At 41.6% G+C, this 23,506-nt stretch overlaps 1 protein-coding gene across 1 annotated transcript in view; it reads left to right on the plus strand.

Annotated features, from left to right (window-relative positions):
• Positions 1-23,506, plus strand: part of CHD6 (chromodomain helicase DNA binding protein 6) — a 145,453-nt gene that overhangs the window by 17,027 nt on the left and 104,920 nt on the right. Inside the window, exons 2-3 of the mRNA XM_036417993.2 lie at positions 14,653-14,708; positions 21,241-21,761. Of these exons, the coding sequence (XP_036273886.1) occupies positions 14,676-14,708; positions 21,241-21,761 (554 nt within the window). The 5' untranslated portion in view covers positions 14,653-14,675. The remainder of the gene's footprint in view (positions 1-14,652; positions 14,709-21,240; positions 21,762-23,506) is intronic.

The following is a 23,506-nucleotide window of genomic DNA, read 5'->3' on the forward strand; positions in this document are numbered from 1 at the left end:
TAGGTTTGAACTGCCAAGGTCCATGTATATACTTTTTTTTTTTTTAAATAAATACAGTTGGCCCTTTGAATCTGTGGGTTTTGCATCCACATATTCAACCAACCACAATTTAAGTACAGTATTTCCAGTCTGCAGCTGGGAATCTGTGGCTATGGGGGGGAGGCTACTGTATGCATTATTATGCCATCTATAATAATAAAAGCATAATATACTATTTAGACCACACGTCCTTCTGTCCTTCTGGACGAAACCAGGGCTGCGAGGGAATCCTAGGTCCTGGGTGCCTGCTGGTGGCTGGAGGGAGTGAAGCCCAGTCCTGGGTGCCAGAGGGAAGCTCAGGCCCTGTGCCCACAGCTGAGGGAAGGAAGGTTACTCTTGCACGAATTTTGTGCATTGGGCCTCTAGTTTAATACAAGGGACTTGAGCATCCATAGATTTTAGTATTCACAGGGTTCCTAGAACCAATCCTCCCCCTCACCCCATGAATACTGAAGCAACTATAGTTAAGTTTGGGGGGAGTCAAAAGTTCTATGCAGATTTTCAAGGGTCAGCTGTATTTTGTTAAGAATTTTAGTGTCAGCCAAAACCTGTTTGGCTCAATGGGTAGAGCGTCGGCCTGCGGACTGAAGGGTCCCAGGTTCGGTTCTGGTCGAGGGCATGTACCTTGGTTGTGGGCACGTCCCAGGAGCAGGGTGTGCAGGAGGTGGCTGGTCGATGTTTCTCTCTCATCAGTGTTTCTAACTCTCTATGCCTCTTCCTTCCTGTCTGTAAAAAAAAAACACAATAAAATATATTTAAAAAAAAAGAATTTTAGTGTCAGTGTTTTGAACTTTGTCTTTAAACGATGGTTTCTTGTATTACCATTGCTGGAGTTGGTGTTGGAGTATTGCTAGCCTCATAAAATGAGATAGGAAATGTCCTCTTTTCTATTTTTGATTAAGAACTTAAAAACAAAAACAAAAAACCTGTATGTAATCTCTGAGGTGTCTGGAAAATTCATTTATGCGAAGTATTTTTCTTTTCTGATTATGCCTAGTAAACGAAGTGCCATGTAGAAAAGTATTTGTTTTTGAACGAGTTGTCTTTAAAAGGTTTTATGGGATTATTAGCCACTTGTGAAATATTTTTATCTACATTAGAGCTTGCTCCAAAGTTTACCAAGTTTTAAGGTTTCTTTGGTTGGGGATTATGGATCATGAATTCATGTAAGTCACTTGAATCCATGTAGGTCATCCTCATTACTGTGATCATATATTATTTTCCCTGTAATCCTACCTACATGGCTGTTGTATAAATGTCAGTAGTAATATTTGTCTTATATAGCACTTCTATATGTCATATACTGTACTTTATAATTTGCATGTACTAATTAATTAATCCTCACATGATTATCATTCCTGTTTTACATATAGGAAACTGAGGTAGAGAGATTAAGTAATTTGCCCTGATCACATAGCTAATAAATGGTGAGTGCCAGGATTTGGACCCAGTTTGGTTGCAGAATTTGTGCTCTTAGCAGGACAGAGTGGATTATGTAGGCTCTGTTACTAGAAAAATACCTCATGTACTGTCCTATGAGCCCTGGAGGATAATCTATTTGTATAACATATAACTTTGGTAATTATTATTGCATGGTTTAATTTTTCCCGAATTTAGACTCCAACACACAAATGACCGCCCCCATATAGTCAAAGATGGCTGCCACAAGATGGCCAGCAGGGGAGGACAGTTGGGGGTGACCTGGTCTGCAGAGAGAATAGTTAGGGGCGACCAGGCCTGCAGGGAAGATAGGATCAATCAGGCCTGCAGGAGAGGGCAGTTAGGGGCAATCGGGCCAGCAGGGGAGCAGTTTGGCATCAGTCAGGCTGGCAGGAAAGTGATTAGGGGGTGATCAGTCTGACAGGCAGAAGCTGTTAGGGCAATCAGGCGGCAGGCAGGAGAGCAGTTGGGAGCAAACAGTCCTGGATTGTGATAAGGCAGTTGGACATCCCTTGAGGGGTCCCAAATTGGAGAGGGTGCAGGCTGGACTTAGGGACACAAACACACACCCCTATGCACGAATTTTGTGCACCGGGCATCTAGTATAAATAATAATTTTGTATTTTTCTTTCCACTTTATACATCTCATAATTTTCTTCCATGTTCTCTAGAATGTCTAGAACAACGCTTAATGGATGGTGTCCTGTCGTTCCAGATTTTTTAATAGGAATGCCTTCGGGATCTGACTATAAGATCTAATATTGTTGCAGTTGGATATTTATAAGGGTTGATTCTACTTTACCCGGATAAAGTATCTTAGTTCAGGTTTTATCTTTGCAAATTAAGGAGGATACAGAACATAGAAGGTACAGGAAAGAGCAGGAAAATATATAGAGTATTAAATAATAATATTAAATATCTGGGAATATCTGCCCTTCCCTGGAAAAGGAAAAGAAAACACACCTATGGGATGATTTCATTATCCTCAAGTATAGGTATGACCTATTCAGGCAAACTAAAACTTTCAGATCATCTTTGAGAATAAGAAAACAGTCTAATGCTCTGGGCTTGTGAATAGATAGATGTCCTTACATGCTTTCACCGGTGACTCTGGAGTAGGAGCAAAAACAAGCAAAAGAACTGCACTCAAACATGAAAGACCAGCTATCTTCTTCTTGCAGTGTCCCTCCACTGCCCTCTCCTGACCAAGTTTAATATCAGACTCTTAAAGGAAAAATACTTAAGAGCACAGTGCATTATCACAGAGCAGGTACTGAAGGGTGATTTGGGAGTTGAGAGACAGTAGATGCTAAGTATCACAGAAGCCACACACAAGAATATATACCATGTAATTCCTCTTTTATAAGGTGCAGAAACAAGCAAAACAAATCTATACTGTTAAAAGTCAGACGTGCTTTTCCTTGGAGAAAAGTAGTAGTGATCAGAAAGGATTATGGATAGAGCTTTCATTGTGCAAATAACCGTGTTCTGTTTCTGGACATGGATGCTGGTTACATGCTTTTTTATATAGTATTTATATACTTGAGGGCCAGTGCATGAAATTTGTGCACTCTGGGGGAAGAGGGGGGGCTCAGTCTGGCCTGTGCCCTCTCCCAGTCCGGAAGCGCTCAGGGGATGTCTGACTGACAGCGTAGGCCTACTCCCCGGAAGTAGCTGGCAGTCAGACATCCTTAGCGCTGCCGCAGAAGCGGAAGAGGCTCCTGCCACCACCACTGTGCTTGCCAGCCATGAGCCGGCTCCCGGCTAAGTGGCACTACCCTGTGGGAGTGCATTGACCACCAGGGGGGGCAGCTCCTGCATTGAGCGTCTGCCCCTGTTTGTCAGTGCATGTCATAGTGACTGGTCATTCTGCTGTTTGGTTGATTTGCATATTAGCCTTTTATTATATAAGATAGCTAAGCTCTGGAAACAGTCCAAGTGCCCATCAGTAGATAAGTGGATAAAAATGGAATACAAAGCAGCTGTAAAAAAAGAAGGAACTATTACCCTTTGAGAACAACATGGAGACACAGTGAATTAATCACCAAAAAAAAAACAAACAAAAACAAAAAACCAGTTAATTGGTTAAAAGCTTTTAAAAATGAACATGGTGTTAATTTTCACATACGGCATAGGGACCAGAAGTTTTGTCCCTTACATCCAAAGTCCATTAAATTGAGGTCCTCAAAATTGTTTAGCTGTTAGAAGTCAGTAGTTTTAATAATATGATGCTTGCTAATACATTAATTTAAAATAGGCTGACTTCAGCCAAAACCGGTTTGGCTCAGTGGATAGAGCATCGGCCTGTGGACTGAAAGGTCCCAGGTTCGATTCCGGTCAAGGGCATGTACCTTGGTTGCAGGCACATCCCCAGTAGGGGGTGTGCAAGAGGCAGCTGATGGATGATTCTCTTTCATCAATGTTTCTAACTCTCTATCCCTCTCTCTTCCTTTCTGTAAGAAATCAATAAAATATATTTTAAAATAAAATAAAATAGGCTGACTACATATTTACCAATTTGTAGGCACATTAGATGGCTCACCTGTAATGTAGATGGTGTTACCAGGTTTTAGTTAATTGGATTGCCTGCGGTGGGTGGCCTCTTAAGTGTTCTACTTGTTGCCTGCAGTTTCTATCTTGGTGCAATACAACCAGAGTCAGAGAACCAAGGCATTGTATTGGTAGGAGACTTGTTGCCAGCCGTCTGCCTCATCAGTCAGCTTGCTTTTGCAAGCAGAACCTTTTGCATCTCAGTCACATCTTGCCCCCACACACTGATTCTGCATTCATCACAGCACTCTCTTCCTTTTAGGTTTCATGGGATGGGGAATTGAGGGTGAGAGAGGATTAAGAGTAATTTTTTTAAAAAAATTCAGAGCTTAAAAAATTCTTTGCAATTTCCATTACACTGAAATCCCTAGGCCCTAAGGAAAGTGCAGGAGGTGCCAGAGTTAAACAGCTTTTAGGAGACGGAAATGACTGGGAGCCCATCAGGGTGCAGCATCCTCCTGGGCTGGCAGCAGGTGATTCAGTGCAAGAAGTGGAAGTTCGGTTTTCGGGCTGAAGGAAATTTGTGTCATTTTCAGAATCCATTATTTGTGTTGTCTTTAGACAATAGGAAAAAACACTTGGGAAAAATCCTGGGTTTTTATTTTACTTTAACAAAACGGAGTTGTAGAAATAGAGGCTAATATGCAAATCAACCAAACAGCAGAATGACCAGTCACTATGACATGCACTGACAAACAGGGGCAGACGCTCAATGCAGGAGCTGTCGTGTGTGTCCTGTCCCGTCCCCCCCCCCCCCCCCCCCCCCCCCCCCGGTGGTCAATGCACTCCCACAGGGTAGTGCCACTTAGCCGGGAGCCGGCTCATGGCTGGCTTTTGGTGCTTGTGTTACTGGGGCCTGAGTGGCTCTGCCTCAGGTGAGCTGGTGGTGTGTGGGTTCTTGACTTTGTGCAGGAAAAGATGTCACAACACAAGCCCAGGTAATTTTGAGAGTATGTTTATTAAAGCTGGGGACAGTGAAAGGAGGAGGGCCTAGGAGAGAAGCAACAGGGGAGAGCCTAGGTGGGGCTACTTTGCTCTCTAGAAATGTTAGGAAAGAAATGAGCCAAGCTCACTGGAAAGTCAGAAAAGGGGGCTTTGGGGACAGGTTCAGGGGCTTAACCTGGCATGAGCTGCCGCTGCCCATTGCTCCCCTGGTTGCAAGTCTTGTGGGGACTCCTAGAGCCTAGGAGAAAGTAAAAAGTTCACCAGGGTGTGTTCCAGAAAGAGCACACCTTCAGCTTGTCTTGAGGGGTTTTATCTGCTTTCCAAAGGTGGGGAATTTAGGGGAGATTACAGTGGAGGTTCTCAGTTGAATGTTCATCAGCTTTTCCAGGTGTGATCTCCACTGATTGGTCAGTGCCAGGGCAGGGGTCATTAGTCATGTAGCTGGTTCTGGTGTCACCCCCATAATTTTGCTGCTTTTTTGTGCCTGGGGCTGAAATACAACTGAGGCCTACATATTGTCTCTATGGAGGAAAGGTCACAGGGCTCTCAGCTGCAGGGCAGCCATATGTCAGGGTAGGAAAGGCCATCCTGGGGGTGAGGTCTGGCACCAGTGTGCCTGTCACTAGGTCCCCCAGGGCTTTCCAGCCAAGGGGAAGTGTATCTGGCTTTAAATTGCTCCACCAGTTTGTTCAGCTGTCTTCAGTTTTCCCATCCATTTGCCAAGGAATTTTCCCAGCTCCTCACTCTCCTGTACCTTATTAAGAATCCCACAGGTCTAGGTGATAAAATGTTTTCATATTGTACAGTGGTTTGCACTTAGGCGGCTCTTCTGTTTCCTGTGGAATAGAGTGCATAGCCTGGGTGGCGATATATCATTTTTCTTTATTCTATCCCAAAGTAAAAACTCTGCTGAGTATTGTCGATATTATGATTCTGTTTCCTGCTATCAGGTAGACTTTGTTACTAACTGTAAATTGCCTCCAAACAATTTTGAATTCAGAATTCAAATTGGAAACTTATTGAAAGTAGATAAATAATTTAAACACTTATTTGCAGTTATATCACTAAAGGTTTTATGTGTGTTTATCATATTAGTAATTTATATATTTTGTTCTCTTGTTTGCAATATCTGAAGGGTTCATCCATCTTGTGTAAATGTGCTCAAAAGGTCCACATGAATGATAGTTATATCAAACTGTTTTAATTGCTTTCTTTTCACCCCATGGATGGATCAAATAAATGCATTCTCTGCTATAGCCTGCCCCTCCCTTCCTTCCTTCCTTCCTTCCTTCCTTCCTTCCTTCCTTCCTTCCTTCCTTTTTTTTGCCATATGGGCTTTCTTTTTTTAGAATGTTGTAATTTATCTACAGAATAGCGTTCTAACCTCTGCCCACACTCTGTGTTCCAACTAGAACATCTCCAAATTCTGACTTTTTACCATTTTCATTTGCCTACGAGGCAGCTTGATGTAGCGCTAAGAGGGTTGAATTGGAACCCAGGAAATCTACTTCTGAATAACTTGTGAGCCTTTGGGCAACCAGGCAGCTCTCAGTTTCATTAATTTAAGATAAAAGGATTGCATTGCCTGAGCTTTAAGTTCCCTCCCTTCACTTTGTTGCAGTCTGTCTCTGTTTCTCTCTCTCATTCTCCCTCTCTCTCTCTCTCTCTCTCTCTCTCTCTCTCTCTCTCTCTCTATATATATATATATATATATATGTATATATATACTTTTATTGATTTCAGAGAGGAAGGGGGAGAGAGAAATAGAAACATCAATAATGAGAGAAAATCATTGATTGGCTGCTTCCTGTACACCCCCTATTGGGGATCAAGCCTGCCACCATGGCATCTGCCCTTCACTGGAATCGAACCTGGGACTCTTCATCCGCAAGCCGACACTCTATCCACTGGGCAAAACTGGCTAGGGCTGTCGCAGTCTTAATGTTCCTTCAAATTTAGCCTGTTCAAAATAGAACTCATCCATCTCCTCTCCCCAAAGATGGTTTTTGTCCCTAATATCCAAATGAAGAAACTGAGACCCAAGAAGATTGAATAAATTGTACAAATACTACTCCCTGAGTGAGTGTTCAGAACCTACATATCTTCACTCCCAAACCTACAGGTTTTAATCCTTCTCCACAGTATTACTGGTGAGACCTGTTGAGTTTGAATGTGGAGTATTATTTGTAAAACCTTTGGTCTTTCCACATATAGTTAGTTTGCATTTTCAGGGCTCTGATCCTTGAGTGCTAGACTGTCAGGAGATGTGATTGTTTTTGATTTGGATCAGTTGACATTATGGTGTGTAGGGTCTAATGACAAAAAAAAAGTACAATCAGGTTTTACTGTACAAGGTGATCATTTGATAGCACTGATTATATCGATAAGTACCTGATTCCTTGCTTCTACTCTCCTTAATAGTGACTCTTACCGAGGAAGTTGAATTTTACCACCAGATTCGGAGTTAAAAGTATTTTCTCTGATTGAAAAGATGAACTAACTGGTAGGTAGGGTTGATGTTTCTTCTGTATTACGCAAATGTGACTCTTTCATTATTAAAATCAAAGTGTTTGGCTGGAGGAGCTCAAAGCTCCCATTTACTTCTGATTCTGTGAATGCATCATTGTTGAAATGTTTCTAGTCAGTGGAGAACTTCCTTAGTTTACACTAAGCATGTCAAACTCCTGGCCTGCAGGCTGCATGCGTCCCACAGCAAATACTTTTGCGGCCAATATGACGGCATGTAAGAAACATTTTTAAAAATTTCGTAACTTAATTTTTATAATATCCTGTTATACATAATTATTAATAACAAACTACAATGTTCACTAATGACTGATTACTATAATCGTGTTGCATTCATTTCCTTTATGCGCCTTATGTGCAGGCACACCATTGCTCTCCACTAATACCAGCGGTGAATATTCTAGCAACTGATTGATTGCCACATCATTAGTCTTGTATTGACTTGTTTGGTGTATGTAACAGGAAATATTTCACTTTCAGAGAACAAGAAAAATAGGTTTATTTGCATTATGCTTATTTTGTGCAGTTATTAAGTGTCTGGTAAATTAATGTTCAAGAAAATATTAATTTTAATTAAAATGTTCTATTATTTCATGATAATGATTACTCATTTATTTCAGCCCTTTGTATTCAGCATGTCTCTATAGAAATAAACCTACATTTCCATGAAAATTGAAGCTTTTGTTTTTTTGTGGCCCACATAAACTTAAACCTTGTTTGGTTAGCCTTTGAGTTTGACATGCTTGGTTTATACTTTTATACTATCTCAGGCACAACAGATTCTAGTAAGGAATTATACAACTCAAGACAGAAGTCACTAGTATTAGATTAAATAACCAGAGGAAATTCATTCAGTTAATAAAAAGCATTGTTATGCAGTTAACCAATAAGAAGCCTTTCAAAATGGAGTTTTCTAAAACTCTTTGATTCAGTAACGAGAGTTTACTAGAAGGTTATTATTACGTATACTTACTGCTGACTATGTCTTCTCATAGAGGATTAAAATCACTATTCTTGATTTGCTTTTTGGCGTGTATCACCCACAAACAGAGTATCACAGGTTTCACTATAATACATTAAGTGTTTAAAACACTTGTTTTTGGAGCAAAGTATTTAAGTTAATGTTGGTGGTGGTGTACTTTCCAACTTCACTTTGCAAGTTGACAGTACTATGCCTTCTCACTAGTAATGTTTGGCTATTATTTCAATTTAGGCATCTACATTTTGGAGAGAACAGTTTTTAGTCCAAGCCTGATATATATCCCTTACATCAGTATGATTCTTCTCTTTTGACTCCCCCCCATTGATAAATTTACTTCTAATATTAATATGTTTAATTTATTGATTAAACACTGTATTAGAAATTAGCTATATAGTAATAGTCATCACTGATTAGGTGGCATTTGAGGAAACACCTGAATGAAATGAGGAAAGACTAACTGCAAAGTATCCCGAGGTAGCTGAGAAGTGGGGGAGGATGGATCCCAAGTACTGATGCAAGGGTTAGTTGTCCTCAGGCGAGAGGGCCGCCTTCTTTTGACGTTGGAGGAAGCCCATAAGGTCAGGCAGTACTAATGCTCACCACATGACAGACACTATAGATTCTCATACCTTTTAATTCTTAAACCCCTTTGAGCTAGTTATTGTCAGCATTTTGCAGGTGAGGGGGAAAAGTCTGGAAGAGGTTTTACCTGGCTAGTCATTATGAAAGCCTGGATTTACCCTCTGCTTCTTGACACTTCAAACCCTTGCTGTTATTCTCCTGTAGAGGGCTCCAAGCTAGCAAAAGACATAGCTAAATTTGTCCAGTTTGTGGGAGGCGATGGGGAACTGATACACTGAAGGAGATCTTGCCCATTACCCCCTCTTTGTGGTCAAGAATGACTGTCAGGAGTCTTGGTGAGAGGTGGTTGGAGAGGGTTTACTGGTAAGCCAGTTGGCGTTCCCCAAGACCTCACTGCCTTCTTGAGTAACTCTTCCCAAGTGAGTTACTATTCTTCATGTCCCTTTCCTATTCCCTTCTACAGTAGCATCCTACCCTATAACAAAATGGGATTGTATTATTTGTGCCTGCTGATGTCAGAGTAGTTCTCAGGAACCAACTTTGAGGTTGAGGCTGGGCATAGATTATAAAAGTACATGTTCATTTTTGGAAAATTTGAGGTGTATCTGTTTTTTACAGTTGCTTCCCACATACTCTTTGTCCCAAAGGGCCTGACAGAGTGGAAGGGACGGGGGCCTGTTAACAGCAAAGGTCCCCATCCTTCCTGACGTCCTTTGCTGTCTCCTTGAATATAAAGAACCATGGTAGCGGTTTGCTGTGTGCGTTCGTGTGTGTGTGTGTGTGTGTGTGTGTGTGTGTGTGTGTGTGAAATACTCTTGGAGTGAAATAGACCAGGGGAACTGAGAGGCATTGTTAGGGTAGCAGAGTTCTCAAAGTATAATAAATGTAAATCTCTGTGAATGAATGGTGGAAGAGTGTGTACCTTGTTTTATTATTTTTAACTAGAGGCTCGGTGCACAAAATTCATGCATGGTGGGTGGGCGGGGTCCCTCAGCCTGGGCTGCACCCTCTTACAATCAGGGACACCTCGAGGGATGTCCAACAGGGATTGGGCCTAAACCAGCAGTCAGACATCCCTCTCAATCAGGTACTGCTTTCCTAACCTCTCACCTACCTGCCTGATCACTCCTAACTAGTCTGCCTGTCTGATTGTCTCTAATCCCTCTGCCTGCCTGCCTGATGCCCCTAACTGCTTGCCTGCCTGCCTGATAACCCCTAACCACTCTGCCTGCCTACCTATTGTCACTACCATTCACCTGCCTGTCTGATCACCCCTAACCACTCTGCCTGCCTGCCTGATCACCCCTAACTGCTTGCCTGGCTGCGTGATTGCCACTAACTGCCTCTGCCTCCGCCCCCACTGCCGTGGCTTCATTAGGAATGATGGAAGGTTGTTTGGCTATCCAGTCTAATTAGCATATTGCGCTTTTATTATTATAGATTGTCCATAACGGCACCATGGAACTTGAAATGGCACAAGCACTGTTGCAGAATTTTTGAAATGGAGAGAGAGAGAGAGAGAGAGAGAGAGAGAGAGAGAGAGAGAGAGAGAGAAATAACAATAACTTTCAAATGTTCTATTTGAAACCTAGCACCCACCCATTTTTCTTAAGGGAAGCAACAATAGGTGGGTGAGAGTAAAGAATGGGAATTTTATATTGTTTTCTTGTTATATTATTAGCTTATCTTCTTGTGAAGGTAATTAAATCCTGTATTCATACATAAGCACTGAAACGGGGTGAGAAAGAGAGCCGGAGTCCTACCAGTTTTCATATAATTCAGAAGTTATACACATTTCTCCCCCCTGCTGACAAATTTCTTGGTTTGCCCACACAGTCTGCATTATGTTCTAATTAAGTTGTGGGATGCTGAAGTTACTGTTTAATTTGTTCTTTATTGAGCGAGAAAAATTTAATCACAAATTTGAGCAATGGCAATGTAGCAACAGAGGCTGCAAAGCCATTTCCAGTGTTGTGCAGAAGTACAGCATGAGTATCGCTGAAGGTGCAGGTGGCAATGTCTCACATGTGAACAAATTGGGGTGGGGGAATATTTGGTTTCCTTGATCTCTTTTTCCTCCAAGTCTTTCTGTGCTGAGTAATCTAATTCAAGCCATTCTTGAGTCAGTCCCACCTCTTTCCGAGTCATTCAAGCCTGTGTTCTCTGATCTTCTCAGGCCCCGTGATAAACAGGCCCAAGAGTGGTGATCCTGTGTGATCCCTGTGCCTGTGTGATCCCTGTGCCTGTGTGATCTTCGTGGCTGACTCCAGTGTCAAGCATTTTATGTCACACTTCCACCTACCTCATCCCTGAGCTCCCGCTAAGGCCCGAGTTCTTTCCTCCTAACTTGTGGAATTGGCAGGGAAAAGGACTGCAGTCGTTTCCATATCGCAGGGCACATTGCCTGAGTACTCTTCAGAAAGCTTGAAAGAATTGAAAGTGCCATTAGCATTGATAAGTCGGACCTGGTTTCCTCACGTTCCTGGCAACGTTGTGGCCCTGCTTATTTGCATGCTAGCTTGTGGTACTTCATCGGAAATTGCTTTTTGTTTTATGTGTGTTTTTGCGGTGAAGGAAGCTTTATTCAGTGCAAAACAACCCAATTGTGATACAGCATGGCTGTAGGACAGCTCTGCTCCGCTCCTCCACGCTCTGCTCCGCCCTGTGCCGGTCCGCTCCGCCCTGTGCCGGTCCGCTCCGCTCCGCCCTGTGCCGCTCCGCTCCGCTCCGCCCTGTGCCGGTCCGCTCCGCCCTGTGCCGGTCCGCTCCGCCCTGTGCCGGTCCGCTCCGCCCTGTGCTGGTCTGCTCTGCCTGCCATGGTCTGCTTCACGCTGCTCTGGCGAGACATCTTCAGTGTTTCAGCCGAGCCCAGAAGACGCAGCCTTTATTCTTTGGTGGAAAGAAAGTGCGTTTGGAAATTGTGTTTTTGATGTCTCTATTGCATTATACTTATTCTTTTATATATTAAGAAGTAATTTTTGCCCTGGCTGGTGTACAGCTCAGTTTGTTGGAGCATCGTTGATTCCTGGTCGGGGTACATATCCAGGCTGCAGGTTCAATCCCTGGACAGGGTGCATACAGGCAGCAACCGATCCATGTTTTTCTCTTTCTCCCTCTCCCAGTCCTTCATTCTCCTCCTCCCCCTATCCCTCTCTGTAAAAAATAAATTTTAAAAAAAATTTAAAGGAATTTTTATTAGCATTGGTGAAATTTTTCTTTACTTTTTTAAATTAGGGGTGTCGAACTCAATCAGAGAAGGGGCCAAAATCTAAAATCCAGCCTAAATCGCGGGCCGAATGGTTTACTGAACAGTCATAAACTGTCATTGTGATGGAAACGCAGCGGAGTGCAGTGATGACAGCGCGGTGCGGGCCACATTTCAAGGCCTGGCGGGACGGATTTGGCCCGCGGGCCTTGTGTTTGACACATGTGTTTTAAATGATTGATTTCATTTTGTTGGGCAGAATTTTGAATACATATGTCTGGTTATAATATATATCCTGTTTTATTTTTTATTTTTTAAAATATATTTTATTGATTTTTTACAGAGAGGAAGAGAGAGGGATAGAAAGCCAGAAACATTGGTGAGAGGGAAACATCGATCAGCTGCCTCTTGCACACCCCCTACTAGGGTTGTGCCCGCAACCATGTTACATGCCCTTGACCGGAATCGAACCTGGGACCCTTCAGTCAAAAGGCCGACTCTCTATTCACCGAGCCAAACCGGTTTCGGCTATATCCTGTTTTATTAACTGGATTTATTTCTCAAACTTCATTTCAGAATTTTTGATAGTTTGTAACTGTTGAGAATGGTTTTCTGAGGCCTGGTAATTTAAAGTTGAGAAATAAAGGAGATAAACTCATACTAATGTAATTTACCTAAAACTCACTCCACTAGTGAAGATTGAGGGGTAAAATTCATTTAGTAACTATCTTGATTCAGAGCACTTACATTTATCTGGTATTTATAGTTTTCTTAAGGTGAATAATTGTTCCATCAATTGCTAATCCTCGCTGCGATTCTTAGAAACATCTCTGACTAACCTGACTTTCCTTTTCCAAATTCCTCTCTGCCCTCCTCCCTTTTCCCTCGGTCTAGGCTGACTACACCCACTGTGAAGTTTGTTATTACCTCTTTGTGAGTACCAATGTCCTGGCAGCGTTTTAGCATCCTTTTTATAGAAAAGCCTCTGACTCCTGGAGAAAAACCCGCACTAAATATACAGATATTAAACTGATAAACTGTAATTGTGGCCCTAAGAATGCTGGGAATCACAAGTCCTTCGTTTTTCATCAAACATCCCATGAACACAGAAAATGGGGCCATCTCACTTTCCAGTTCTGCTTTATTGCCTACATGACACATTGATTTGGGTATGAGAACTAATCGTGATCATAAGGATAATTAGGTGCCTCTGGGATGGTTTCCTGGGGGTATGGTGTTCTGTAGCTCTGTGGGATGTTTAGGAAATCAAAGTACGTAATAAATATGAGGCAGTGTCTGTGTGGGCTGGAGTGGGCAGCTGAGACTATGACCTGTTTGTTCACTGTTTGTACATGAGGAAGGTGAGTGCTTCAGACCCCACGCAGTACATTCCAGGTTTCCTAGGCTAGGATTGTTCCTGTTCCCCCGATGCTCAGTGCACCGCCCAGACCTCTAAAGCCGCTTGCTGGGCTCTTATTATTATGGTGCTCCAAAGTAATTTATTAATTAAAAAAAAATGTTTTTATTGATTTCAGAGAGGAATGAGGGAGGGAAAAATCAATAAAAATATATTTAAAAACAAACAAAAAAAGTCATATGAAATATTGGAATGGAATTTATTTTGTCAAGTAATATATGCACATGATTTTAAACATCAAACAATACAGGATTGCATATTATGAAGTGCAAGAGTGATCTTTCCTACCTCACCAATTCCTCTCTCATTTTTCCTTTCTTCTTTTTCCGTTAATCCACATCCGAGTATATTCTTTTTAATTGTGGTGGTTTTTTTTAAGAGAGAGAGTGAAAGGAGGGAAGGAAGGATGGAATAGGAGGGGAGAGAGAGAGAAACATAACTGTGAGACAGATACATCAATGGGTTGCCTCCTACACATGCCACGACCAGGGCCAGGGTTGAACCTGCAACCCAAGTATGTCCCTTGACTGGGAATTGAACCCTTCACCCTTTGGTATGCCAGCCGAAGTTCTAACCAGTTAGAAACACTGCCCAGGGCTCACTTTTTTAAAGAAATAATTTGAACTCTTTTACCACTCATTTTTATTGTGTATATTTGTATTTCATGATTTATCAATTACAGATATTATTTATTGATTTTCTTTCAAAGAAAAGGAGAGCTTAGCTTATTTCTGCCCCCTATCTGGAGAAATAAATTAGAGTTTGGGATATGATTGGGTAACACCAGGGCTATACTAAGGACTCTGTGGGTTGTTGGATTACAAGACTACTGGTTACAAATGTTGTGTAGAAGTATTCTTTTGTTTGTTCTGTGTATTCCTCATGTGTCACAGTTAATCCTGAGACAATCTAAAATAGTTTATTTTGGTTTTTATCTGAATCTTTGCCTTTTTTTATATTTTACAGAAATAAGTATCTTCCTTCAATAGATGATAATGAAAATACAGAAGAAAGAGAAGCAGGTAGGTGATGTTACTTATCTTTTTAATTTTTTTAGTTTATCTTCATTGAGCTATTTTTCCCATTGATTTTTAGAGAGAGTGGAAGAGGGTTGGGTAAAGGAAGAAAATGATATGAGAAAGACACATTGATATGTTGCCTTCCACATGCACCTGACCTGCATTGGGGATTGAACTTCTAACCCAGATATGTGCCCTTGACCGGGAATTGAACCCAAGGCTCTTTGGTGCATGGGCTGACACTCTAACCACTGCTCTGGCTGATTTCACATACCGGTCTTTTAAGTGAATGCATTCAGCATACACCAGTGCTTTTTTAACAAAAGGGAGAGTCGGCAGTTTTGACTCCTATCTTAGTCTCTGCTGCCTCTGTTTCCTATTGTCCATGTAGTAACTGAGAGCTCTGTTCTACATGACTTAATGTATGGGTTTCTAAGTTTTTATAAAGAGCAATGTGATCAATTATTTATATGTTTATCACTTTTGATGTTTGCCTAAAAAAAAATTCTCATTTATAAATTCTGAACGTTTCCTTCTAGAGAAAACATTAACTAGTTGGTCCTTGGTTTCTGCAAGAGAAGGGAATTGATTAAAAAAAGAAATAAAAAAGGCTTTTGTGACTGATCCTGCCAAGATGTTTCTCCATAGTTGGTACTTCGTGCTCCAGGTGCTTACATAGTTAAAGTAACCCAGAGACCTCAACCAGTGAGGCCAGGGAGGTGAGATGGAGGGACCTGCTTCTGTCTCTTAGAAACAGGCTGTTCTCATGAGCTGGTTTTCCTTCTATAGAATCAGATGACCACCGGGTAACTAACTGGGAGTTGTGAATTCCTGCCCTTCACCTGCCCCCTGTGCAAACATGTTGCGTGGGACCAGCCAACTTTCCTCTCCTCTCTGCTCCTAAGCAGCAGTGACCACTTAGATAAATGGCAGTTTAGGGATTTGGTTAAAAGGACTACCTTCTGGCCTGTCCTCAGTGGATAGGTCCTTGTGAAACCAAAACAAGCGACTTGTTTTGAGATATTAATTGACTCATCTGCTGCCAATTCTTAACAAGAAGAGCCGAGATTAAATACTTTTTACATACTGATTTCTTCCTGTCTGGCCCTACGGGGTGTCAACTGGTGGATAAACACCATAGGGAATGCAGTTACATCTGCCAGGCATTTATCCTATGGATATACTTAGGTATGCAAAACTGAATATATAGGGCTCTCATTGATACTTTGTTTAGAATAGCAAAACTGGAAAGATTTACATGTCCCTCAAAAAGGGGACTATTTGCCTTGGCCAGTTTGGCTCAGTGGATAGAGCATCGGCCTGCGGACTCAAGGGTCCCAGGTTCAATTCCAGTCAAGGACATGCATCTTGGTTGTGGGCACATACCCAGTAGGGAGTGTGTAGGAGGCAGCTAATCGATGTTTCTCTCTCATCAATGTTTCTAATTCTCTATCCTTTTTCCTCTCTGTAAAAAAAAATAAAAATCAATTATATATATATATATATATATATATATATATATATATATATATATATATATATATATATTTTTTTAAAGGGGGACTATTTAATCATAGCATATTCACCTAGTGGAATAGTATGCTGTTGTTAAAAAGAACACGTTATTGAAGAGAGCCTCCAAACTCAAAAACAATTGGCATATTTAATTTTTAAGACATTCTTTAAGACTGCAGTCACCAACCTTTCGGACCTCAAGAACCACTGGTCCGCGGACCACTAGTTGGTGACCACTGGGTAAGCTTTAGTTCAATAAAAACATTCTTTACCAGAATTACCCCCAAATGAATTAGAATTTCTTTCTTTTGAAGTTTTGCTTGTTCATATTAAGATCTTTGTATGTCAGCAAGCTATTGAATAGTCTAAATAGAGGGGTTTTCATTTTAGACTTCACAGTCAGCATTTTCATTTAAAAGTTAATATTAGCTGTGGTAGAGGAGCAAGTTAATTAAGTGAAGACATTTTCAGGAGGAATTGATTCTACTCTTCCTTTAGCACTGGTGATAGATAGACCATACTGATGATTGAACCACCAGAAGTTGCAGAGCATGAAAACAGAAAATTATGATCATGCTAAAGCAGTCCTCAGACTTCAGGACCAGCATATGTGCAGAGGGTTCATTACCTGACAAAAAGGCACACACAGCCCTGCAGGCTCCCAGCCCTGATTAGGGGCATGCCAATGTGTCTCTCACATGGGTGTTTCTTTCTGTCCCTCTCCTTTCTACTCTTTCTAAAAATCAATGGAAAATATATCCACGTGTGAGGATAAAAAAGAGAAACAAAAACCTATATTGTTGCCCGACTGGCATGGCTTAGTGGTTGAGCTTCGACTATGACCCAGGAGGCCATGGCTGGATTCCCGGTCAGAGGACACACCCGGTCAGGGCACACACCCGGTCAGGGACACACCCGGTCAGGGCACACACCCCGGTTGTGGGCTGTAACCCCGGGAGGAGGAAGGGGCATGCAGGAGGCAGCCAATCAGTGATTCTCTCTCATCATTGATCTTTCTATCTCTCCTCCCTTCCTCTCTGAAATCAATAAAAATATTAAAAACAAACAAACAAAAACACCACACCATTTCTGGTGGGTTATTGATAGATAATAAGTTTATAATTTTTATTACTAACATCTGACTTTTGGGGGGAAATCCCTGTTTTTATCATTAATTGTGCTACATTTCATGTGTTTCCCTTTTCCCTCTAGTATATCTTAGCCCTGCCACTGCCTAGGAATCTAACCATGACAGATTTCTTCATCTATTTGAACTAATGGTCTTTTTAAAAAATATAAATAATTTATTGTTGAAAGTATTACACATGTCCCCCTTTTTTCCCATTGCCCCCACACCCAAAGCCTTCACCACCCTATTGTCTGTGTCTATGGGTTATGCATATATGCAAATGAGTTCATTGGTTGATCTCTCCCTCACTTTCCACCTTTCCCTGCCTTCCCTGTGAGGTTTAACAGTCTACTTGATATTTCTATGTCTCTGGATCTATTTTTGTTCATAAGTTTATGTTGTTAACTAGATCCCACATATGAGTGAGACCCTGTGATACTTATCTTTCTCTTACTGGCTTATTTCACTTAGCATAATGCTCTCTAGTTCCATCCATGCTGTTGCAAATACCGTGTTTCCCCGAAAACAAGACATCCTCCAAAAATAAGACCTACTTACAGGTTTCCTTCTGAGTGAAATATAAGGCATTCCCCCGAAAAAAAGCCCCCCCCCCCCCCCAGGCTAAACATGAGAGATTTGGTCAACTGATTCTGAAAGAAATGGAGTCACAAGAAATTCACCAGGAAATTCAGGAATTGGATTGTTATGATGATGTTCCAGAAGATGATGATATGATTGTCATTGAATAAATGAGTAAATTCTTGATACTGTAGGATTCACAGTTTGTCTGGTTTGTGTTGACAACTACCGTACTACCGTACCGTATACAGGTAATAAATTTCCTTTATTTTCATTTAACAATAAATGTGTATCATATTCTTCTTCATGGAAAAATAAGACATCCCCTGAAAATAAGACCTAGCGCATCTTTGGGAGCAAAAATTAATATAAGACACCGTCTTGTTTTCGGGGAAACAGGGTAGTAGAATTCTTTTTTTTTTACAGCTGCATAGTATTCCATTGTGTAGATGTACGACAGCTTTTTAATCCATTCATCTGATGGGCACTTAGGCTGTTTCCAAATGTTAGCTACGGTAAATTGTGCTCCTGTGAGCATAGGATGTATATCTTCTTTTTAATGGGTGTTCCTTCATTCTTGGAATATATCCCTAGAAGTGGAATCATTGGGTCAAATGGGAGTTCCATTTTTTAATTTTTTGAGGAAACTTCAAACAGGCTGCACCAGTCTGCATTCCCACCAGCAGTGTATAGGTTGCCTTTTTCTGCACATCCTAGCTAACACTTGTCGTTTATTGATTTGTTGATGATGGCCATTCTGACAGGTGCATTGTCATTTTGATTTGCATCTCTCAGATGATTAGTGACTTTGAGCATTTTTTTAATATGCCTTTTGGCCTTCTGTATGTCCATTTTTGAACTGATGATCTTATTTATGAAATGAGGGATAGACGAGACAACTATTTATGATTCCTGGGAGTGGAATTGCTGGGACATGAGTTAAGTATATGTTTAGTTTTATAAAGAAGTATCTGAGTGTTTCCAAATACCACACATAACATTTCTAACTTTACGTGATCCTGTGGGTCTGGTGTCCCAGCAGATGTTATGATTCCCAGGGATGGCATAAAATGCTTAATGAAATGAGCATTGGCTTTTGGCCAGAGGATTAATGTCCAAGCTCCTCACTCATTAGTTGTATGCCTCCGGCATATCACTTAACATCAACAATCTTCTATTTCTATATAAAATGACATCTTTACAGTAACCTTATAGAATTGTTGTGAAGACTAGAGATAATCATGAAGCATGCTATGTGTTCAGTAAGTGTTAGCTGCACTATTGTTATTGCCAGTTTCCTTGAATTGAATATCCAGTTGCTTCCATCTGCCTCAGCTTCATTGGAGAGCCTATCCCTCAAAAGTCAGACCTTGACATGAGGTATGAGTTGAAGCGAGGATCCCACTCTTACCTACAGAGACCTGCTTTACTGAAATCAGGTCTTTATAATGTATTGTTTTTAAAGCCTCTTTAATAAGCAAGTCTGTATCTCTTGCTTTTGTAGTGTGTTCACCTTCACATGCTAAGCAGAAACTTTCTTCCTGAGGGCCCTGTGCCCCTGGTGCAGAATTTAGTAATACCAGGGATGGTTATGTACCAACAGGATCCGAGCTTTAACTGGGCACCTGCTGCTGCACTGTTGGATTTCTTGTTGCCTTGTATTTTCTTTTCTTCTTATTGCAGTAAAAAACACATAACAAAATTTACCGTTTTCCTAGGCATTTTCTTGTATTTGATTTTTAAATTCCTTTTAAGTTTCTTTAGCTCCTCCTTTTCCTAAACCACTCAAGTACTGAAATCAGTAGTTACCCTGAATTGTTTTTCACTTTGTGTAAAGTAGTGAGACCTGCCAGAATGACCAGTTTCCTCTGGATTTAAGGTTGTTTATAAGGCTGGCTTTAGTTATGAAAAAAATCCCCCTTCTCTTCTTTCCCCCCAACCTCCCCCCCCCCCCCAAAAAAAAATCCTTTCTTTCATCTTTTTTCTCCTGGGATTCTGAGTGTTATGCTTAGGATTATGCATTATGCTTGGGAATATCAGATGAGGGAGGGAACTGGAAACAGCAGAAGGGGAACCATGCCGCTGAATTTTGTATTCTCCATCACTCCAGGATGGGCCAGGAAGGCTGAGCACAGATTGGGTAACCAGAACACTGGAGGCAGACCTCACCACCTGGCCAGTGTCTGTGCCCTTTTGCACCAGCCAGGCCTCTTGTTAGGAGAGCAGGCTCCTCACAGATGGTGCTGTTCCTGAGCCATCAGAGATCACTGTAACCATCTTCCTGGAAAGCCTGCTTGTCCCTCCCAGGTTCTCCTGGCCCAAAATAAGGGAGTTACTCTGGTTATTACAGGAGAGCGTGTTGCTCTGTGAAACTGGCATCCATGGTATTACTAGATTGCTGCCAACCTTAGCTTAGTTATGAAATGACAAATGCACTTCGCCTCACCAGACCTGAATGTGTGAGCTGTAACCTATGCTTCCAAAGAGATGTTTCCTTAGAAGTGGTTTGATGGTGCTCAAAAACAGCTTTGGACATTCCTTTTTCGGGTTGCCTGTAGCCTCTGTGACACTTTCTTCCTAATGGCATCCATCACAAGAAAGCTTCCTCCTATATGGTAGTTGTTTTTTTCATGTGGGCAAAGGTTGTTTGTTGCTGAATCTGGTAAACAAGTTAGGTTATCATACAGCAGAACACCATTTTTAGTTAAAAATAAAAGGCATAGTTTTGAATGATGCAGATTTTCTTATTGAAATTAAACCAGCTGAATTTTGATGCTGCTTAATGATATGTGAGAGCAAAGATTTGGGGGATATAAAGCAACATACTGAGTTTGGCCCAGCATCCTTATCACCCGAGTAATATTACCTTTATTCAGGAACACATTTGAACAGAAATTTTGTGTATGAGCATGATAAATGCAACTCTAGGTGAGAGCAGTGTTCCTTGGGTTTGTTCTGTTAGTACCTTCTAAAGGTATTTTGTGGGAAACTATTGTTGTTACCTGCTTAACAACATGGAACTTTAAAAATGTTTCAGAATTTTGCATATCACATGGAAAATCCTTGAGGTTTTTACATATGAATTTCTTACATAATTTCTTATTAACAATGGCTTGGTATAGCTCCACCAGAGGAAAGGCAAATAATGTGTGTCCTGTTTGCCACCATATCCCCAAGGCCTAGCCCAGGACGAACTAACACATAGTAGGAACATAGTAAATGTTGAATAAATACATGCCTTCAAACTTAACAATGCTCCTTGCATGAAGCATGCAAAAGAAGAGTAATACTCTTGTTTCTCTCTTTTTATAGTTGTCACATTTAAAAGTTCTGAATCACTCCCCAATGTCTGATGCCTCCGTCACTTTTGACTACAAATCCCCCTCCCCGTCTGACCGCAGCACTGATCAGGAAGAGAAAATCGAAGATGTTGCCAGTCACTGTTTGCCCCAGAAGGACCTGTACACTGCTGAGGAGGAAGCTGAGACCCTTTTTCCTAGGAAAATGACATCTCATAACGGGATGGAGGACAGTGGAGGAGGCGGCACTGGAGTGAAGAAGAAACGGAAGAAAAAGGACCCAGGAGAGCAAGAGGGGGCAGCAAAGGGAAGAAAGGACAGGGAGCCCAAGCCAAAGAGGAAGAGAGAACCAAGAGAGCCAAAGGAACCCAGGAAGGCCAAGGAGCCCCGGAGGGCCAAAGAGCCCAAGGAGCCCAAGCAGAAGGAGGGAGCGAAGAAAGCACGGAAGCCCCGGGAGGCCTCGGGCACCAAGGAGGCCAAAGAGAAGAGGAGCGGTGCTGACTCCACAGCCAGGACGAAGTCCAGGAAGGCCAGGTGCGTCCCCTTCACCCCATCCCGAGCTCTTGGCTCTGTCTCCATCAGGCAGTTTGCCTTTGGGCTTACTCCAGTCCCTGGACACAACTTGAATACATTCAGCCAAAATGAACCATTTTCTCATCTCGTAATGAGAGAAAGATAACCAAGTACTGGCCCTACAATTTCTTGCCATTCCTTTTGAATTAAAAATTAAGAGTATGTAGCATGCACAGCATGGCAGGGAAGGGATGTTACAAGTATGATTCAGGGTAGGCAGTGGGTTTTAGAACAGCAGCAGCATACAGCAGCAAAAAGGGGTACAGTCCTGGGAATCGGTGCAGGTGACTTGCGAAAGCCGTGGTGTGTGCAGAAGAAAAGGACTGCCAGGCTCCCTTAGGCTGTAAGTTCCTGAGTGCAGGACCATTCGTCCTAGTCTTTATTTGCATTCAGTAATTAGCACAGCGCCTGACATGTCTGTAGGCACTCAGGAAAGAGTGAGTGAATGAGACCAGAGGAGACCACATGTAGAGGGAGATCAGAGGACATGGAGCAAGTATAGAGTTGGGTGATAACTGAGGGCCCTGGCTGCAGATTCTATCAGGATCCAAATGCACTCGGGGAATTCAACATTTGTCCTCTGTATACAAATGTAATATCTTACGTTTGGTTTATTTCTCAGTTCTTTCTGCAGAACATATTTTGAGGACATACAAAAACAAATATATAACTTTTTATATATATTTAAGAGGAATTTAAGTTTCTAAAATCTAAGTGCAGAGATAGAATATAGACCGGGGCACCCATAAAACACAAAAATGCAAATGCTAACAGAACATAAAGTGATGCGTCCATCCTATATGAGGTGAGGTCTGGAGGAAGTAATTTTTAAAGAGAGAGAGCATTGTAGGTGTTGTCTACTGCAACTCCGAACTTACTATATGGTTCAGTTAATATTCAGAAAGACATTTGGTTAAGACCAGATGGATAATTTTGTAATCCAAGTTAAGACTGTCTTATCAAGCTCATTCCCTCTGTCTGGTGGGAGATTCATCTTTTGTCTATGGTAGAGGCTTGGGTGAGATCCTAGGAATGTCTGCTGCCCCAGAAGGTCAGGTAAATAGGGAAAATCAAGACTCTGACCAATGAGGAACTTACGGGCTCTGTTTCTCAGTGAACCTAATCTCTGCTGTGTAAGGGATGGCAGAGTGAGTTTCTGTCTTCTGCCAATAGCTTTCCTCTTCATATTACTTTGCGAAGCTGAAGTGATACTCGGGTAATGCATGTGTGAAGAAGGAGTCAGATGTGAGCCAGTGGAGTGACTTATTTTGGTTATTACAGAACACCAAGAGGATCCTTCAGGATAATGTTTTAGAATCAGTGTAATTGGAGGAGAGATTCACAGCTCTAATAAGGGGCTTGTGTGTAAGGCAGTAGAAAGCCAGAAAGCCACAGGTATCTGGTATCTGAGCTCACTTTAGCCACTGGTGCTTACAATTTTCTTCCCTTTCTGAAATGAATTCACAATTTTCTTCCCTTTCTAAAGGGAATTCCCATTTACTTGGATAAAATGTGAAACAAGGTGATGGATACAGACATTGCTGGAAAGTCCATTTTGGGGCAAATGAATTGAAGGAACCTGATTTTGATTTGATTAGTCTGTATAAAATATGAGTTGGAGAAGTGTTTGGTAGTACTTTCAAGGGCTGCTGACTTAGAAAATAGAATCTCCTGAGGTTTAGACATTCAGAAGACACCCTTTGGAA

The sequence above is a fragment of the Pipistrellus kuhlii genome, unplaced genomic scaffold (assembly GCF_014108245.1).
Source record: "Pipistrellus kuhlii isolate mPipKuh1 unplaced genomic scaffold, mPipKuh1.p scaffold_m20_p_6, whole genome shotgun sequence".
NCBI lineage: Eukaryota > Metazoa > Chordata > Mammalia > Chiroptera > Vespertilionidae > Pipistrellus > Pipistrellus kuhlii.